The following is a 17679-nucleotide window of genomic DNA, read 5'->3' on the forward strand; positions in this document are numbered from 1 at the left end:
TCTATTGCCTTATTTGTCGTGCTCAAATGCAAAACCTCACACTTATCCAGAGTGAATTTCATTTGTCACTGATCAGCCCATCTGACCAGCCCGTCTTTATCCTCCTGCCTCCTCCTCACTATTTACCACCGCACCAATGTTCGTATCATCTGCAAACTTACTGATCAAGTTTCCTACATTAATGTCTAAAGCATTTATATGACCAACAAACAGCAAGAGCCCCAACAATGATTCTTGCAGGACCTCACTGGACACAGGCTTTCAGTCAGAAAAACCCCTTCGACCATTACCCTCTGCTTCCTACCACTCAACCAATTCTGGATCCAATTTGCCAAATTACCTTGGGTCCCTTCGCTACCAGTTTCATATGTGGGACCTTAGTAAACACCCTGCTGATGTCCAATTAGACTACCCCAAATGCATTTCCCTCATCTATACACCTGGCCACCTCTTCGAAAAATTCAATCAAGTTGGTCAGACATGATCACCCATTAATAAAGCCATGCTCACTTCTTAATTATTCCCTGCATCTCCAAATGCAGATTCATTCTGTCTCTCGGAATTGCTTCTAATAGTTTCCCCACCACTGAGGTAAGACTGAATGGCCTGTAGTTTCCTGGTTTGTCCCTTTCTCCATTCTTGAATAATGGTATCACATTGGTTATCCTTGAGTCCTCTGTCACCTTTCCTGTGGCCAAAGAGGAATTGAAAATTATTTCCAGCACCCCTGCTATTAACTCCTTTGCCTCACTCAACGGCCTGGCATATATTTTATCTGGCCCTGGAGATTTGTCTACTTTTAAGCTTGCCAGATGACTCATGTTTTTTTTTCTTTTTTTAAATAAATTTAGAGTATCCAATTCATTTTTTCCAATTAAGGCGTAATTTAGAATGGCCAATCCACAGCCCCTGCACATCTTTGGGTTGTGGGGGCGAAACCTGCGGAAACGCGGGGAGAATGTGCAAACTCCACACGGACAGTGACCCAGAACTGGGATTGAACCTGGGACCTCAGCGCCGTGAGACAGCAATGCTATCCACTGTGCTAACTTTGTTCCCATCTCTCTGTCTATGTCAATCTCTTTAATTTTATCACAGTTCTTCTCCTTGATTTCTACACCAACACCGTCCATCTCACCAATGAACACCGACACCAAGTATTCATTTAGAACCCCACGTACGTCCTCTTGCTCCCCACACACATTACCACTGTGATCCTTAATGGGCCCTATTCTTTCCCTCGTTATCCTTTTACCCTGAATGTACTTGTAAAACAACTTAAGATTTTCCTTTATTTTACTTGTCAGTATCCTTTCATGTCCTCTTTTTGCTCTCCTAAATTCATTTTTGCACATTCTATACATCTCTCGGGCGTCTGCTGCTTTGAGCTCTTGATATCCGCCAAAAGCCTCTAATTTTTCTCCTTATCCAATGCTGTATATCCCTGGATATCCAGGGTTCACTAGATTTGGTGGTCCCACCCTTTTTCTTGATTGGAACACATTAGCCCTGTACTCTCCCTGTTTCCTTCTCCAATGCGTCCCACTGTTTTGTCAATGATTAACATAAAAAAGTGTCTGCTCCCAGTCCACTCATGCCAAATCATGTCTGATCTTATTGAAATTGGCCTACCCCCAGTTTAGAACATAGGTCTCAGGCTATTCCTCAGTTATCATCACTGTCTGCAAAATGATCCCCCATTGATACTTCAACCACTTGCCCGGCTTCATTGAATAATAAAAATATATCAGTTTTATGTAAGGTTTTTGTGAAATTTGTTGCATTAATTAGAGTATTTCATAAATACTTTTAAGAATCTATTATTGAATTGTAATGCATATCGTCACATGAATGTTAAAATAATTAACTGTGGTTTTAGGTTTGCTTTAGTGGTCACCTCACTCATGTATGTTCCGAATGAAATACTGTTTTTGATTTTCTTAGTTCTACTTCATAATGTTAACTAACAGAATCTTAACCTAGTATCATGTTTCTGCAGTGATCTCCTGACCATAGATTCCATCCGTTTCCAATTTATTGGTGCAAACACTGCATCTCTGATGCATCTTTAGATTATGTATTCCCTCCATTCTTTACCATTCCTCACCTTCAGCTCAGAAATTTATACATAAAAAGTCCATTAAAGACAATTGGTGCGTCTAGAAATTATACCACGTCATGAATGAGAGATGGAACATACTTCTCACAATTTACTAGAAATCTTTTAAGGGTGAGGAAGTACCCAGTTCAAAGCACTCTGCCTTATGTCACAGAACCAGATAGAACAGGAGGCCATTTGGTATACCATGCCTGAGTCAGCACTGAAAAAGCTTTGCAATTAATCCCAATTCCTCACTATTTCCCCTTAATATTGCTATGTTTTCCTTTTCAAATGTTTATCCAATTCATTATGTAAAATGTTTTAAATAAATCTCCTCCTCTGGTCCTTTTGACAATTATCTTAAATCTCTGTCCTCTTCATTTAACTAGGGCTGATCCCTTGGTGTAATGGTAGACTGAGGGACATGCCGGACCATGTGGTTACAGATTGTGTTTGAATATATGACCAGCCTCATAGATGCTCAGTTGGAGTTGTTGGATCTGTTCTGAATTGGTCCCATTTAGCAGAGTGATAGCTGAGTGTATTTTAAAAAATTCTTTCATGGGGTGTGGGCGTTGCCCAAGCCTAATTGCCCTTGAACTGAGTGGGTTACTGGGCCATTTCATAGAATCATAGAATTTACAATGCAGAATCAGAGAATTTACAGTATATTCGGCCCATCGAGTCTGCACCGGCTCGTGGAAAGAGCACCCACACCTCCACACTATCCCATAATCCAGCAACCCCACCTAACCTAAGGGCAATTTAGCATGGCCAATCAACCTAACCTGCACATTTTTGGAATGTGGGAGGAAACCCACACAGACACGGGGACAACGTGCAGACTCTGCACAGACAGTCACCCAAGCCAGGAATCGAACCTGGGACCCTGGAGCTGTGAAGCAACTATGCTAACCACTGTACTACCGTGCTGCCCACTGTTCTGCCCACTGCTCAGAGGGCAGCTAAGCATCTCAGCCACATTGCTGTGGATCTGAAATTATATGTAGCCCAGACCAGAAAGGATGGCAGATTTCCTTTCCTAAAAGGTATTAGGGAACTAGAGGGTTTACATGACATTCGATGGAAGTTTCATGGGCTTTATTACCGAAACCTGGCTTTCAATTCCTGATTTAATTAATTGAATTTAAATTTCACCAGCTACCATGGTGGGATTTGAACCCAAGAGCAATAACCTGGGCCTCTGGATTACTAGACCAATGACATTACCACTATGCCATTGTATATTCCATCGTCAGTGTGAAGACAGGATTTCATCTCCACAACTATGTGGTGGTCATTCTGACCAGTACTTTCATTGATGGATGCAACTGCAAGAGGTTGGTGAGAACAAGGTCTCATAGGTTTTCCCTTCTTTTTGGTTCCTTTACCACCTACTACAAACCCAGACTGGCAGAAATGTTCTTTAGGCCATGGCTAGCTCAGTCAGTCATGGTGTTGTCGAGCCACTCTTGATGATGAATATTGAAGTTCCCACCCATAGTACATTCTGTGATCTTGCCTGCCTCAGTACTTCTTCAAAGTGATGTTCAACGTGGAGGAGTCATCAGCTGAGGGAGGGTGATTAGGTGGTGATCAGCAAGTGATTTCCATGTTCATGTTTGAACTAATGCCACAGGACTTCATCAGTTTGGAGTGAATATTGAGGACTCCAAGGCAACTCTGGCCTGACTATATACAACTGTACCGCCACCGTTGGTGGTTCTGCCTGCCAGTGGATTAGACAGCCAGGGTTGGTGAGGGTGGTCATGATTAAGCAACCGATATTAGGAAGGAGGACGCATGGTTATCTGGGCGCAGTATGCCATTGCCATTTCTCTGCCTGGGTGGTCCATCCAGTTTTATTCCTTTTTTTACTTTTCTATAGAAGTTGGGTACAACTCAAAGCTTCTTAGACCATTTCAGAGGGAAGTTAAGACTCAACATTTTGTGGGTCTGATGTCACATATAGGCCAGGTGGGACAAGGACTGCAGATTTTTTTAATGATGATCCAAGAATCACCATTACTAAAACTAGCTTTTAATTCCAGATCTGTTAATTAATTGAATTTAAATTCCATCAGCTACTATGGTGCTAGTTGAACATATTGCCCCAGAGCATTTGCCTGGACCTCTGGAATACCAGTCCAGAAACATGGCAAATCATGCTACAGTTATATAGAACCTTGGTAAGGCGCACTTAGAATATTGCGCACAATTCTGGTCACCATACTACCAGAAGGATGTGGAGGCTTCGGAGAGTGTGCAAAGGAGGTTTACCAGGATATTTCTGTGCAAAGGAGGTTGACCAGGATGTTGCCTGGTCTGAAGGGTGTTATCTATGTGGTGAGCTGAATAGACTTGGACTGTTTTCATTAGAAAGATGGAGGTTGAGGGGTGACCTGACACAGGTGTACAAGATTATGAGGGGCATGAATAGAGTGGATGGGCATGGTGGAGGAGTCAGTCTCCAGGGTGCATATGTTTAAAGTCCGTGGGGCAAAGTTTAGAGGAGATGTATGAGGCAAGTTTTTCTTTTTATACAGCGGGTGGTAGCGCTCCCTCCCTGCCTGAGAGTAAGGGACTGGATCTGAACCATGTCCTGGGAAAGGAGTGGTCCTTCCCCGCCAGAGTCTGGCAGTGCCTGGAACACGTTGTCAAGGGAAGTTGTGGAAGCAGATACGTTTATGGTGTTCAAAAGACATCTTGACAAACACATGGATAGGCTGAGTATAGAAGGATATGGCATAAGGAAGTGCTGAGGGTTTTTGCAAAGATTGGTATCATGACCGGTACAGGTTTGACAGGCCGAAGGGCCTGTTCCTGTGCTGTATTGTTCTTTGTTCTATACCACCATCCCTTTCTTCAACCCTCTTTGTTACTCATTCTCAAAACTCAACCAAGTTAAATAAACGCGATTTGCATTTACCAAATCAGCACTGGCTTTCCTTACTTAATGCTCACTTGTCTGAAGTCATAGAGGCCAGACCTAGTAAGGATGGCAGATTTCCTTTCGTAAAGGACATTATTGAATCAGATGGGCATGTAAGGGAGGAATCCCTTGCTTTTCCTGAGCATCACTTAAAGATTGGGAATTTGATGGGTTGAATAAACTGGCACTCCAGTTTACCCTCTTAAACCTCCAGACATTTTTGTTTGTGTTGTCGTTGTTTGAGGGAGGAGAGAGAAATCAGATGGTCACTCAAGCAATTATGCCCTCCTGATTCAAATGAGGTGTTGGTGAAGTTGGTGGGCAGGCTAGATTATAACTGGAAAAAGGAAGGAGTGTTGTTGTATTGTTTGTTTTCAGTTGGAAGTAAGAAAGTTGCAATAAATCTCAATTACTTTTACAACCAGAAATTATTTTAAAGATTGCTAAACAAAATTTATAGGGTACAGGATCTGCCGTTGTCCAGTGCTATAAAACCAGCAATTAAATTTCCATTTAATAAAATGATATAACTTCTACAGGAGCTCCACAATGTATTGAAAAAACAGATGGGAAAATGTTCAATGACATATCTAAAAAGATGAAACATGGTTAAAAGCCATAGCCTGCTTTGAATGGATTTTAACTTGCTGATTCCGGTATGATTAGCTCAGCAAACTAAGCATACATGAGGAAGGGCTGGAACTGGAAAATATAACTGAATAATTACAGGAAATGTTTTGGTAGGCAATGCTGAATTCCAAATCTAGCATCTCTTCACTGCTCATGAAAGAAGCTCTGAGATTGTAATTTGATGTCCGCAATCCTGAAACATGAGTAGCAGCAAATAGTATGGCAAGGCAAATAAAAAAAAACAATTTGAGAATTAGATTTTCCTTGAAACTTGTGTGACCCCTTTCTTACCCAGATTAACATATGCAGTGGCCCCTATTCATACAATTTGTGTAGTAGCCTTCAATGTGAGAAACTGCATGATGCCCTTTTTTTCTCCAATCCCTATTTAATTATCTCACATTCTGAAAAGAGAGGCATGTTGCCAAAGCTTTTCACCTTGCACAAATGACCACAAACACACGAATGCTAAATTTCAAACAATTGGAACAATTTATACTACAGAAGAAAAGCGTACTGATTGGTTGCCAAGTGAACTCGGGTCAAGGCTTTTGCCGTGGAGAAAGCAATGGGGAACTATAGGCTCCCCAAGCTCCCAGTAATTCAAAAAAGATGAAGCTTGCATATATTATTTTTGTTTGCACAGAATGGGTCCCTATGCCTTGCTTATGAATGTATGTTGCTTCTAGCAAGTATTAATGAGCCACGTTACAAACTCGACTGATTATCATAAATTGGGAGTAGTGTATCTATTAGCACATTCAGGATTGTTCAGCAAGCGCTGGCCAATCACTGATTTACATTTAATAGACTGAATTACAGTACTGGTGTAATGCCACATAGGTAGGTCATATGTCCAAATGATTGGCTAATTGAATCAAACCGCATGTTCCTTCAGTTTGTAGTAGGCAGAGTATAGACCGTACTCAACCAGCTCACCCATGCAAAACTGAAAACAAAACATTTTGTTGGATATGATTCAGCAAGTGCTATCCAATCGCAGGATAGCCCTGAACGCAACAACAGCTAAACTAACAACCAATTTAAGACAAATCACCGCGGTTGCTGGAATCTGAAACTAAAACTGAAACTGCTGGACAATCTCAGCAGGTCTGACAGCATCTGTAGAGAGAGAATGGAGCTAACATTAAGTCAAGATGACTCTTTGTCAAAACTTTATAATAGTCAGTTCAGCTCATAACATTGCTCATTTACACTCACTAGAAATTACATCTATTACGCAGGAACTCGTTCTCTGGAAACAAAATTACAGAGTTTCAAAAGTCCGTAGCCCCCCCCTCCCACATTACTTTTTCAATGGTAATGCCTTGGCCAATCAGAGTCCACTTGTCAACCAGTCCGCGCCCTTTTATCTGTAATATGATAATAGCTTATTGTTGCAGGTAGGCTTCAATGAAGTTACTGTGAAAAGCCCCTCATTGCCACATTCCAGCGCCTGTTCGGGGAGGCGGGTACGGGAATTGAACCCGCGCTGTTGGCATTGTTCTGCATTACAAGCCAGTTGTTTAGCCCACTGTGCTAAACCAGCCCCATGTTGTTAATCTTGTTCTTGTTCTTCTTCTTGTTGTTCTTGTAGCATGGTGGTTAGCATAAATGCTTCACAGCTCCAGGGTCCCAGGTTCGATTCCCGGCTGGGTCACTGTCTGTGCGGAGTCTGCACGTCCTCCCCGTGTGTGCGTGGGTTTCCTCCAGGTGCTCCGGTTTCCTCCCACAGTCCAAAGATGTGCGGGTTAGGTGGATTGGCCATGCTAAATTGCCCGTAGTGTCCTGAAAAGTAAGGTTAAGGGGGGGGGGGGTTGTTGGGTTACGGGTATAGGGTGGATACGTGGGTTTGAGTAGGGTGATCATGGCTCGGCACAACATCGAGGGCCGAAGGGCCTGTTCTGTGCTGTACTGTTCTATGTTCTTCATGTTGTTCTTCTTGGTCTTCTTCTCCTCCTCCCTCTCCTAATCCTCCTCCTCCCTCTCCTAATCCTCCTCCTCTTTCTCCTCCTCTCTCCTCCTCCCTCTCTGCCTCCTCCCACTTCTCCTCCTCCCTCTCCTCCTCCCTTTCCTCCTCCCTCTCCTCTTCCCTTACTCCTCCCTCTCCTCTTCCCTTACTCCTCCCTCTCCTCCTCCTATTCCTCCCTCTCCTCCTCCTACTCCTCCCTCTCCTCCTCATCCTCCTCCCTCACCTCCTCATCCTCCTCCCTCACCTCCTCCCTCTCCTCCCCATCCTCCTCTCTCTCCTCCCCATCCTCCTCCCTCTCCTCCTCCCTATTCACACTCTCCTCCTGCTCCCTCTCCTCCTGCTCCCTCTCCTTCTCCTCCCTCTCCTTCTCCTCCCTCTCCTCCTCCTCCCTCTCCTCCTCCTCCCTCTCCTCTACCTCCTCCTCCCTCTCCTCTACCTCCTCCTCCCTCTCCTCCTCCTCCTCCTCTTCCCCATCCTCCTCCCCTCTCCTCCTCCCCTCTCCTCCTCCCTCTCCTCCTCCCTCTCCTCCTCCTCCTCCTCCCTATTCTCCCTCTCCTCCTCCTGCTCCCTCTCCTTCTCCTCCCTCTCCTCCTTCCTCCGCCTCCTCCTTCTTATTCCTTCCTCCTCCCTCTCCTCCTCCTACTCCTACCTGTCCTCCTCATCCTCCTCCATTTCCTCCCTGTCCTCTACCTCCTCCCTCTCCTCTACCTCCTTCTCCCTCTCCTCCTCCTTCCTCTCCTCCTTCCTTCCTCCTCTCCTCCTTCCTCCTCCCTCTCCTCCTTCCTCCTCCCTCTTCTCCTTCCTCCTCCCTCTCCTCCTTTTTCCCTCTGTCTGTCCTTCTTTCTGTCCTTTCTTTCTTTCTGTCTTTCTGTATGTCTGGTCTTTCTTTCTGTCTTTCTTTCTTTTCTGTCCTTTCTTTCTTTTCTGTCCTTTCTTTCTTTTCTGTCCTTTCTGTCTGTTCTGTCTGTCTTTCTGTCTTTCTTTATGTCCTTTCTGTCTGTCTGTCTGTCTGTCTGTCTGTCTGTCTGTCTGTCTGTCTGTCTGTCTGTCTGTCTGTCTTTCTTTTGTTCTGTCTGTCTGTCTGTCTGTCTGTCTGTCTGTCTGTCTGTCTGTACCCTGTCTGTCTGTCTGTCTGTCTGTCTGTCTGGCTGTCTGTCGTTCTTTCTGGCTGTCTGTCGTTCTTTCTGTCTGTCTGCCTGTCTGTCCTTTCTTTCTTTCTGTCTGTCTGTCTTTCTTTCTGTATGCCTGTCTTTCTTTCTGTCCTTTCTGTCCTTTCTGTCTGTCTGTCTGTCTGTTCTTTCTTTCTGTTCTTTCTTTCTTTCTGTCCTTTCTTTCTGTCTGTCTTTCTGTCCTTTCTTTCTTTCTTTCTTTCTGTCCTTTCTTTCTTTCTGTCTGTCTTTCTGTCCTTTCTTTCTTTCTTTCTGTCCTTTCTTTCTTTCTGTCCTTTCTTTCTTTCTGTCCTTTCTTTCTGTCTTTCTGACTGTCTGTTCTGTCTGTCTGTCCTTTCTTTCTTTCTTTCTTTCTGTCCATTCTTCCTTTCTGTCTGTCTTTCTGTCCTTTCTGTCCTTTCTTTCTTTCTTTCTTTCTTTCTTTCTTTCTTTCTTTCTTTCTTTCTTTCTTTCTTTCTTTCTTTCTTTCTTTCTTTCTTTCTTTCTTTCTTTCTTTCTTTCTGTCCTTTCTTTCTTTCTTTCTGTCCTTTCTTTCTTTCTGACCTTTCTTTCTTTCTGTCCTTTCTTTCTTTCTGTCCTTTCTTTCTTTCTGTCCTTTCTTTCTTTCTGTCCTTTCTTTCTGTCTTTCTGACTGTCTGTTCTGTCTGTCTGTCTTTCTTTCTTTCTTTCTTTCTTTCTGTCTTCCTTCCTTCCTCTCTCCCTTTGGCCTGATGAGTGAAAAACAAAAAATTTCCACAACATGTCTCTCTCTCCAGCAATGCTGAAGTTCAAAATCTAAGCAACCATTCTCAGCTTAGTTAAATTCTGATATGACAACCGTACAATATTACATAATTCTAAAGGGAGTCATGGAGCAGTTGAGCCTGGGAATATATGCATGTAAATTATTGATGTTGGAAGGACAGGTTGAGAAAGTAGTTAATAAAATATACATCAGCATCAGCAACTTTATTGGTAAGAATTGAGGATGACTTGCTCTCATTCCAGTTTTATGGGTTCTGAGATGGCTGATAAGTCCAAGGTGTGATATGCAGACTCTGCCACATGAAGGCATGTGGTGGTAGAAAGGTTGCTTGGAAGTTTTGTGCACTCCAATGCCTTGACTTTGTCTCTGCATATTCCTGTTGAAGTCTCTTGGTGCCTTTCTGGATGCGCCTTTACATTTTGGTCAGTCACAAGCTAGGGACTCCCGTGAGTTGGCGGGATATTTGAGTCCTCCAGGGATGCTTTGAGGACATTTCTATTGTCCTTCTGGGAGTCTCCTGCTGTGACCGAGTTCCAAGTAGAGCAATTAGTGTTGGGAATGCAAACTACATGATCCACCCAATGGAGTTCATTTTGTGAGATTAGAACCTCAATGCTAATGGACCGACAAGGTGCTGTTGGATCACCGTTCTTGCAACTGGATAGTGTGAAGGCGCCACTGGGGGTACTTCTCCAGTCCATTGAGGTGCCTGCTGTTACTCGCGTGGGATATCAGGAACTTGGGTCCACTAATGAGATCCATGATGTGGCAGGCAATTTAGGGGTTAAACAGACTGAGGGGGGAAGAAACCTGCTAGCATGGAGTCAGAGCATACTTCCACAACTGGCCCCGTTACATTGCCCCAGTAAGACTTAAACTCGTTAGTAGAAATATGTATGATGCACATATCCATCGCTCTTCGGGACATTCCTGTATGACCAGCCATTAGCCCATTCCAGAGACTGATGGCCTCTTTATCCATCATTGGGAAGTCAGTTGCATATCAGTAGCATGGCTGTTCTTCTGTGTATACGGGAGTGGGCTATCAAACAGCTAAGATAACGATGATAGGTTCAAGTCTGGAAACTCCAGAGAACTTTTGCTTGAGGGACTGGGTGGAGCTTAGAGAGAGAAAAAAATCCTGTTTTGAACAGGTAGAGGAGAAGGCTTTGGAAATTGACCAAGGGGGGTCCTGAAAATTGCCAACGAGGCACGCTTTCAACGATTGTCCCTAACAGAAGAAAAATTGCTTTGTAAATGCAAGTATTGTCTTTGTCTGTTTGTGTAAATGGTATGAAAGCTTAATGTTCTGTTAAAATGCTATTTAATGAGAACTATGTGTTAAGGTTTAGAAACTACATGTAATCCATTATTGCTAGGGTTGAAATTTAAATATTGTTTTATTTTGTTTTAATAAAGTTTGTTTTAAAACTTAAAAAAAAGTTATGGTTCTGGTTCAATCTCTTAGCCACTGTCCATAACACTGCTTTAGGTTGTCTAAGTCTCCAAAATGCATAGCTGCACGGTGATCACTGCTGCCAGTCAACCATGACTTTAGTCTTGGGTTTGCAATCTTGATTCTCAAACACTCAATTTCATGATCGCCAAAGACTGAGCTGGCATATTGGAGACAATGATGAATTTTATTATCTCCGTCTACTTTCATCGCAAGGAGGCATCCAAGGTATGGAAAATGGCCCAAGTTTTCCAGGGAAGGCATTATTGGGGTATAAGTACAGAAGCAAGGAAGTTAAACACCAGTTTGGCTTCAACTGGAGTATTGCATCCAGATCTTCATTAGAGAGTGTAGAAAAGATTCACAAGAATGCTTCCAGGGATAAGGAACATCAGTTATGTAGGTAGATTTGCAAGTTGGGACTATTTTCCTCGGAGAACAGAAGGTCGAGAGGAGATTTGATCAAGGTATTCCAAATCACAGAGTCTGCACAGAATATATGGGGAACAGCTGTTTCCAATGCTGGAAGCATCAAAAACAAGAAGGCATCGATTTGAGGTAATTGGCAAATGAAGCAATGTCAACATGAGTAAAAGGTTGTTTAGAGTGGTTAGGATTTGGAATGCATTGTCTTGAGAGTGTAGGTGGAGACCAGTTCAATCGACGCATTCTAGAAGGAACTGGATTATTGCCAGAAAAGGAAGTGTGTGCTGGACTACAGGGAAAAGACAGGGAAGTGGTGTTAAGTGAATCGCTCCTGAGAGCCAGCCCAGACATAATGGGATGAATGACTTCCTTCTGTGCTATAACTCTTCTGTGATCTGGTTCTGCAAGCCACAGTAATCTCCTGATAAAAGGATGACAACAGTAATATTTAAGTGTGTTTAGATAATGACTATATTACAAAGAAACGTCTACAGCACTGTTTTCTCTACGCTCTGCAACCAGATACTGAAACAAATTACCCAAACATTTTGAGAATTAATTAGAAGAAACTTTGGTCCACAGTGTATGCTAAGGCAATAAGATTGGGATTATCTAAACAAGGAGAGCAATTTAATCTGCATTGAGAACATTCCAAGATGTGGTTTGAATATGTTGCAGTGATGTTTTGATATTAGACCGTTGGCTTTGAACAGTTAAGAAAACTAAAGCTGAATATTAAATTTAAAGGTGGTAGTCTCATGAGTACTTTCGTTCCCACTATTCTAGGTTGAAGCAATGATGGTTTCAATGTATTAAAAAGTATGGGTTTTGTATTTGTCACTGTGTTGCACTTTTACATTGTTGTTGAACAAATTAAATATATTTAAAAGCTTTCTCAAACTTCTTGATAAGATAAAAAGTGAGAATTAGTGAAAGGTAACAGTGTGTTACTCTTTATTTTATTGTAGAGTCCTATGTGGTATAGCTGGTATGGTGGTCAAGATGACAGCTCCATTGGAGAACCTTCTGGGTCACTACCTCCTGCTCCTTCTTACAGCCAACTAGAAGTACCACCTCCATATGAAGCAGTGACAAGAGGTCAAACAGGTGCAATCTCAATTCTTGATTCTGGAATGAGTTTTTTTCTAGTTCATGCAAATGTCTCATTTCCTTCATGAGACATTTTGCTTTCTTTCAACAAATGACACCGATCTTCAAGGGCTAAAGCTACTATGATGTTTTGTGGCATATTTTTTCCAAAAGAGCCAAGTCACACTTACTTTTTATGTCGTCACACACTTTTTTTTTTTCGGAAACGCTCACACAGCAACGTCAGTTTCTTTTGGGATTTCATCTTTAATCCATACGGAGGGGCCAGTATTGTTGCTCTTATTAGCAGGTGAACATGCTGTTCGTTATAACCAGATTATTCTCAGGCAAGCAGAGTCTGGGAATGGTACTTGTTGGCTTGCTCTCTTTGAAAATTAAAAATAAATTGACTTTAAAGCTCATTTTAAATGCTTATCAATTTTACTTTCAAATTATCAACCCTTGAGCAGTATGTTTCTCCATGCCAGGCCACTTCAGTGATGTCAGTTATTTTTTTTACAAATGTTTTTATTGGGTTTTTGAACAAAGTATATTTACCGTTATATGCACAGAATAAGAAATATACAAGAGAAGGGCCCAGCCAAACAAGTAAAAAAAAAAAAGTAATAATGAAAAATAAAATAAAATAGAATAACTGGTAGGGTATTTTGCACCAGCTCAACAGCAGCAACTCTGTACAACTGGCAAAATTATTTACAACACAAGTAGGCAGGAGAAGGGGGGGGGGGGGGAAGTGGAGACTGGGGAGGTAAATATACATTTGGGTGATGGAGAAACAATTACAGGGGGCAATACTCAAATGGGTTTAGTGTTGGTGTTGTCACTTGCTTCTCCCGGACGGATCTCACTGCCATTGTCGTCTCGTAATCACCTCCGCTTCAGCTTTTCCTCCCATCTTTCGCCTGTATTCTCCTCGTTCTCAGAGTTGCCAAGTTTGTTATATCCCGTGCCATCCTTCCGGCTGCCATTTCCCTACCTCCCACCACCTCCCTGGTTCTCCTCTCTTGTTCCCTGTCCCTTCTCCCTCTCTCTCTTCTCTCTTCCCCCCCCGCTCCTGTGGTTCACCTTTCTTTCCTCTTAGGTTTAGCTGTCTCTCATGCTTCGGCTACTTTCCCCTGATTCTTGGCTGCCTGGCTATTCTTCTGATTGTTCATTGGCCATAAACAGGTCCCGGAACAATTGGGTGACTGGCTCCCATGTTCTGTGGAAGTCGTCGTCTGACCCTCGGATGGCGAATTTGATTTTCTCCATTTGGAGAGATTCTGAGAGGTCGGACAGCCAGTCTGCAGCTTTCGGTGGTGCTGCTGACCGCCAGCCCAACAGGATTTTACGGCGGGCGATCAGGGAGGTAAAGGCAAGGGCGTCTACCCTCCTCCCCAGGAATAGATCTGGCTGGTCTGAAACCCCGAAGACTGCCACATTAGGGCATGGCTCCACCCTCATCCCCACCACTTTGGACATTGCCTTGAAGATGGCTGTCCAGTACCCCGCAAGTTTGGAGCAATCCCAGAACATGTGGGTGTGGTTGTTCGGGCCTCCTTGGCACTGTTCCCATCTATCCTCCGCGTCCGGGAAGAACCTACTCATATGGGTTCTTGAGTGGGCTCTATGTACCACTTTTAGCTGCGTCAGGCTGAGCCTTGCGCACTTGGAGGTGGTGTTGACCCTATGCAGTGCTTTGCTCCAGAGACCCCACCCTATTTCAATCCCCAGGTCGTCCTTCCATTTCTTTCTTGTTGCGTCCAGTACAGTGTCGGTCCTCTCTACCAGTCAGTCATACATTTTGGTCGCTACAGTTTCTTTTATCTAGGATGCTTGCGTCCAGTAACTTTTCCAGTAATATCTGTCATGGCGGTTGTGGGTACATCCTTGTCTCCTTTCGTAGTAAGTTTTTGAGTTGTAGATACCTTAGCTCGTTCCCCCTGGCTAGCTGGAATTTCTCTGTTAGTTTGTCCAGTGTTACAATCCTGCCGTCCGTGTATAGGTCCCTGACTGTCAGTGTCCCTCCGTCCTGCCCTCACCTTTTTGAAGGTGGCGTCAGTCAGTGCTGGTGTGAACCTATGGTTGTTGCATATGGGAGCTTTGTCCGACATTTTGGTCAGGCCAAATTGCTGCCGTAGTTGGTTCCAGGATTGGAGGGTGGCTATCACCACCGGGCTGCTGGAGTGTTTTTTGGGGGGGATGGGAGTGCTGCCGTGGCGAGGGCCCGGAGGGAGGCCCCCCATGCAGGAGGTCTCTTCGCGTGCGCACCCACTCGGCTTCTGTCTCCTTGATCCATCCTCTTATTCGCTCGGCCATCGCCGCCCAGTGGTAGAATTGTAGGTTTGGGAGGGCTAGTTTTTTGTAGGACCTTCTTTGGGATCCTAGCAGTCTTCCCCCCCCCCCCCCATACGAACGTCATGACTAGTTTGTCCAGTGCTTTGAAAAAGGCTTTGGGGATGTAGATCGGAATGGATCTAAGTGGGAAGAAGTACCTGGACAGTACGTTTATTTTGACCGTCTGGACTCTTCCCCGCGAGAGTGGGAGTGTGTTCCATCTTTGCAGCTCCTTTTTTAGTTCCTCCGTCAGACTGGTGAGGTTCCATTTGTGGATCCCTTTCCAGTCATGGGCTATTTGGATCCCCAGGTAGCGGAATTTGTGTCGGGCTTGTTTAAACGGCAGTCCCGTTAGTGCTGCCCCCCTATTTGTGGGTTTACCGAGAAGATCTCGCTTTTGCTCGTGTTGAGTTTGTAGCCCGAGAAGGTGCCAAACTCTTTCAGGATGTGGAGATGCCGGCGTTGGACTGGGGTGAGCACAGTAAGAAGTCTTACAACACCAGGTTAAAGTCCAACAGGTTTGTTTCAAACACGAGCTTTCGGAGCACGGCTCCTTCTTCAGGTGAATGGAAAGGCTTGTTCCAGAAATGTTTATATAGACACAGTCAGAGATGCCCCGGAATGCGAGCACCTGCAGGCAATCAAATCATCAAAGATGCAGAGAGAGAGGTAACTCCAGGTTAAAGAGGTGTGAATTGTCCCAAGCCAGTTCAGTCGGTAGGCCTCTGCAAGTCCAGGCTTGTTGGTGGGGGCCGAATGTAATGCGACATGAATCCCAGATCCCGGTTGAGTCCGCATTCATGCGTGCGGAACTTAGCTATAAGTTTTTGCTCAGCAATTCTGCGTTGTCGCGTCTCCTGAAGGCCTCCTTGTAGAATGCTGACCCGGAGATCAGAGGCTGAATGTCCTTGACTGCTGAAGTGTTCCCCAACTGGAAGGGAACAGTCCTGCCTGTTGATAGTCGCACGATGCCCGTTTATTCGTTGTCGCAGTGTCTGCATGGTCTCGCCAATGTACCACGCTTCGGGACATCCTTTCCTGCAGCGTATGAGGTAGACTACATTGGTCGAGTCGCACGAGTATGCGCCGCGTACCTGGTGGGTGGTGTTTCCACGTGTAATGGTGGTGTCCATGTCGATGATCTGGCATGTCTTGCAGAGATTACCCTGGCAGGGTTTTGTGGTGTTGTGGTTGCTGTTCTGAAGGCTGGGTAATTTGCTGCAAACAATGGTTTGTTTGAGGTTGCGCGGTTGTTTGAAGGCCAGTAGTGGGGGTGTGGGGATGACCAAGGTCATCCCCACACCCCCACTACTGGCCTTCAAACAACCGCGCAACCTCAAACAAACCATTGTTTGCAGCAAATTACCCAGCCTTCAGAACAGCAACCACAACACCACAAAACCCTGCCAGGGTAATCTCTGCAAGACATGCCAGATCATCGACATGGACACCACCATTACACGTGGAAACACCACCCACCAGGTACGCGGCGCATACTCGTGCGACTCGACCAATGTAGTCTACCTCATACGCTGCAGGAAAGGATGTCCCGAAGCGTGGTACATTGGCGAGACCATGCAGACACTGCGACAACGAATAAACGGGCATCGTGCGACTATCAACAGGCAGGACTGTTCCCTTCCAGTTGGGGAACACTTCAGCAGTCAAGGACATTCAGCCTCTGATCTCCGGGTCAGCATTCTACAAGGAGGCCTTCAGGAGACGCGACAACGCAGAATTGCTGAGCAAAAACTTATAGCTAAGTTCCGCACGCATGAATGCGGACTCAACCGGGATCTGGGATTCATGTCGCATTACATTCGGCCCCCACCAACAAGCCTGGACTTGCAGAGGCCTACCGACTGAACTGGCTTGGGACAATTCACACCTCTTTAACCTGGAGTTACCTCTCTCTCTGCATCTTTGATGATTTGATTGCCTGCAGGTGCTCGCATTCCGGGGCATCTCTGACTGTGTCTATATAAACATTTCTGGAACAAGCCTTTCCATTCACCTGAAGAAGGAGCCGTGCTCCGAAAGCTCGTGTTTGAAACAAACCTGTTGGACTTTAACCTGGTGTTGTAAAACTCTTTCAGGAGCGCGATGATTCCGTCCTTGCTGATTTGTGGGTCCGAGATGTAGAGGAGCAGGTCATCTGCATAGAGTGAAACTCTGTGCTCTCTGCCACCCCTTTGGATCCCCCTCCAGCTTTCTGCTGCTCTGAGTGTGATTGCTAGTGGTTCAATCGCTAGAGCGAACAGCAGCGGGGACAGTGGGCATCCTTGTCTGGTGCCCCTATGCAGCTTGAAGTATCGGGAGTTGGTGTTGTTGGTCTCGTCGCTCGCCATGGGAGCGTTCTATAGGAGCTTTACCCAGGAGGGGAACCCTGTTCCAAGCCCGAATTGCTCCAGTACTTCTGTGAGGTATTTCAATTCGACTCTGTCGAAGGCCTTGTCTGCATCTAGGGAGACAATCACCTCTGGTGTTCTCTCCCCAGGGGGGTCATTTTAACTTTCAGCAGGCGCCTGATGTTCGAGGTAAGCTGTCTACCTTTGACAAAGCCCGTCTGGTCCTCTGCGACCACCTCTGGCACACAGTCTTCTAGCCTTTTGGCTAGGATTTTGGCCAGTATTTTGGCGTCTGCGTTCAGCAGTGAGATGAGTCTGTATGACCCACATTCCGTTGGGTCTTTGTCTTTCTTAGGTATCAGCGAGATTGAGGCCTGTGTTCGCGTGGGTGGCAGTGTGCCACTAGCAAGCGAGCCTGTGAACATCTCTTGCAGATTCGGGCCAGAGCTGTAACAAATCTTTTGTAGAAGTCTA

At 44.8% G+C, this 17679-nt stretch overlaps 1 protein-coding gene across 5 annotated transcripts in view; it reads left to right on the plus strand.

The window, feature by feature from the left end:
• Positions 1 to 17679, plus strand: part of si:dkey-118j18.2 — a 126589-nt gene that overhangs the window by 105480 nt on the left and 3430 nt on the right. For all 5 annotated transcript variants that reach the window (XM_038796860.1, XM_038796856.1, XM_038796857.1 and 2 more), the window contains one exon: positions 12400 to 12538. In XM_038796860.1, the coding sequence (XP_038652788.1) occupies positions 12400 to 12538 (139 nt within the window). The remainder of the gene's footprint in view (positions 1 to 12399; positions 12539 to 17679) is intronic.

Source organism: Scyliorhinus canicula, chromosome 5, assembly GCF_902713615.1.
Source record: "Scyliorhinus canicula chromosome 5, sScyCan1.1, whole genome shotgun sequence".
In the NCBI taxonomy this organism is placed as follows: Eukaryota; Metazoa; Chordata; class Chondrichthyes; order Carcharhiniformes; family Scyliorhinidae; genus Scyliorhinus; species Scyliorhinus canicula.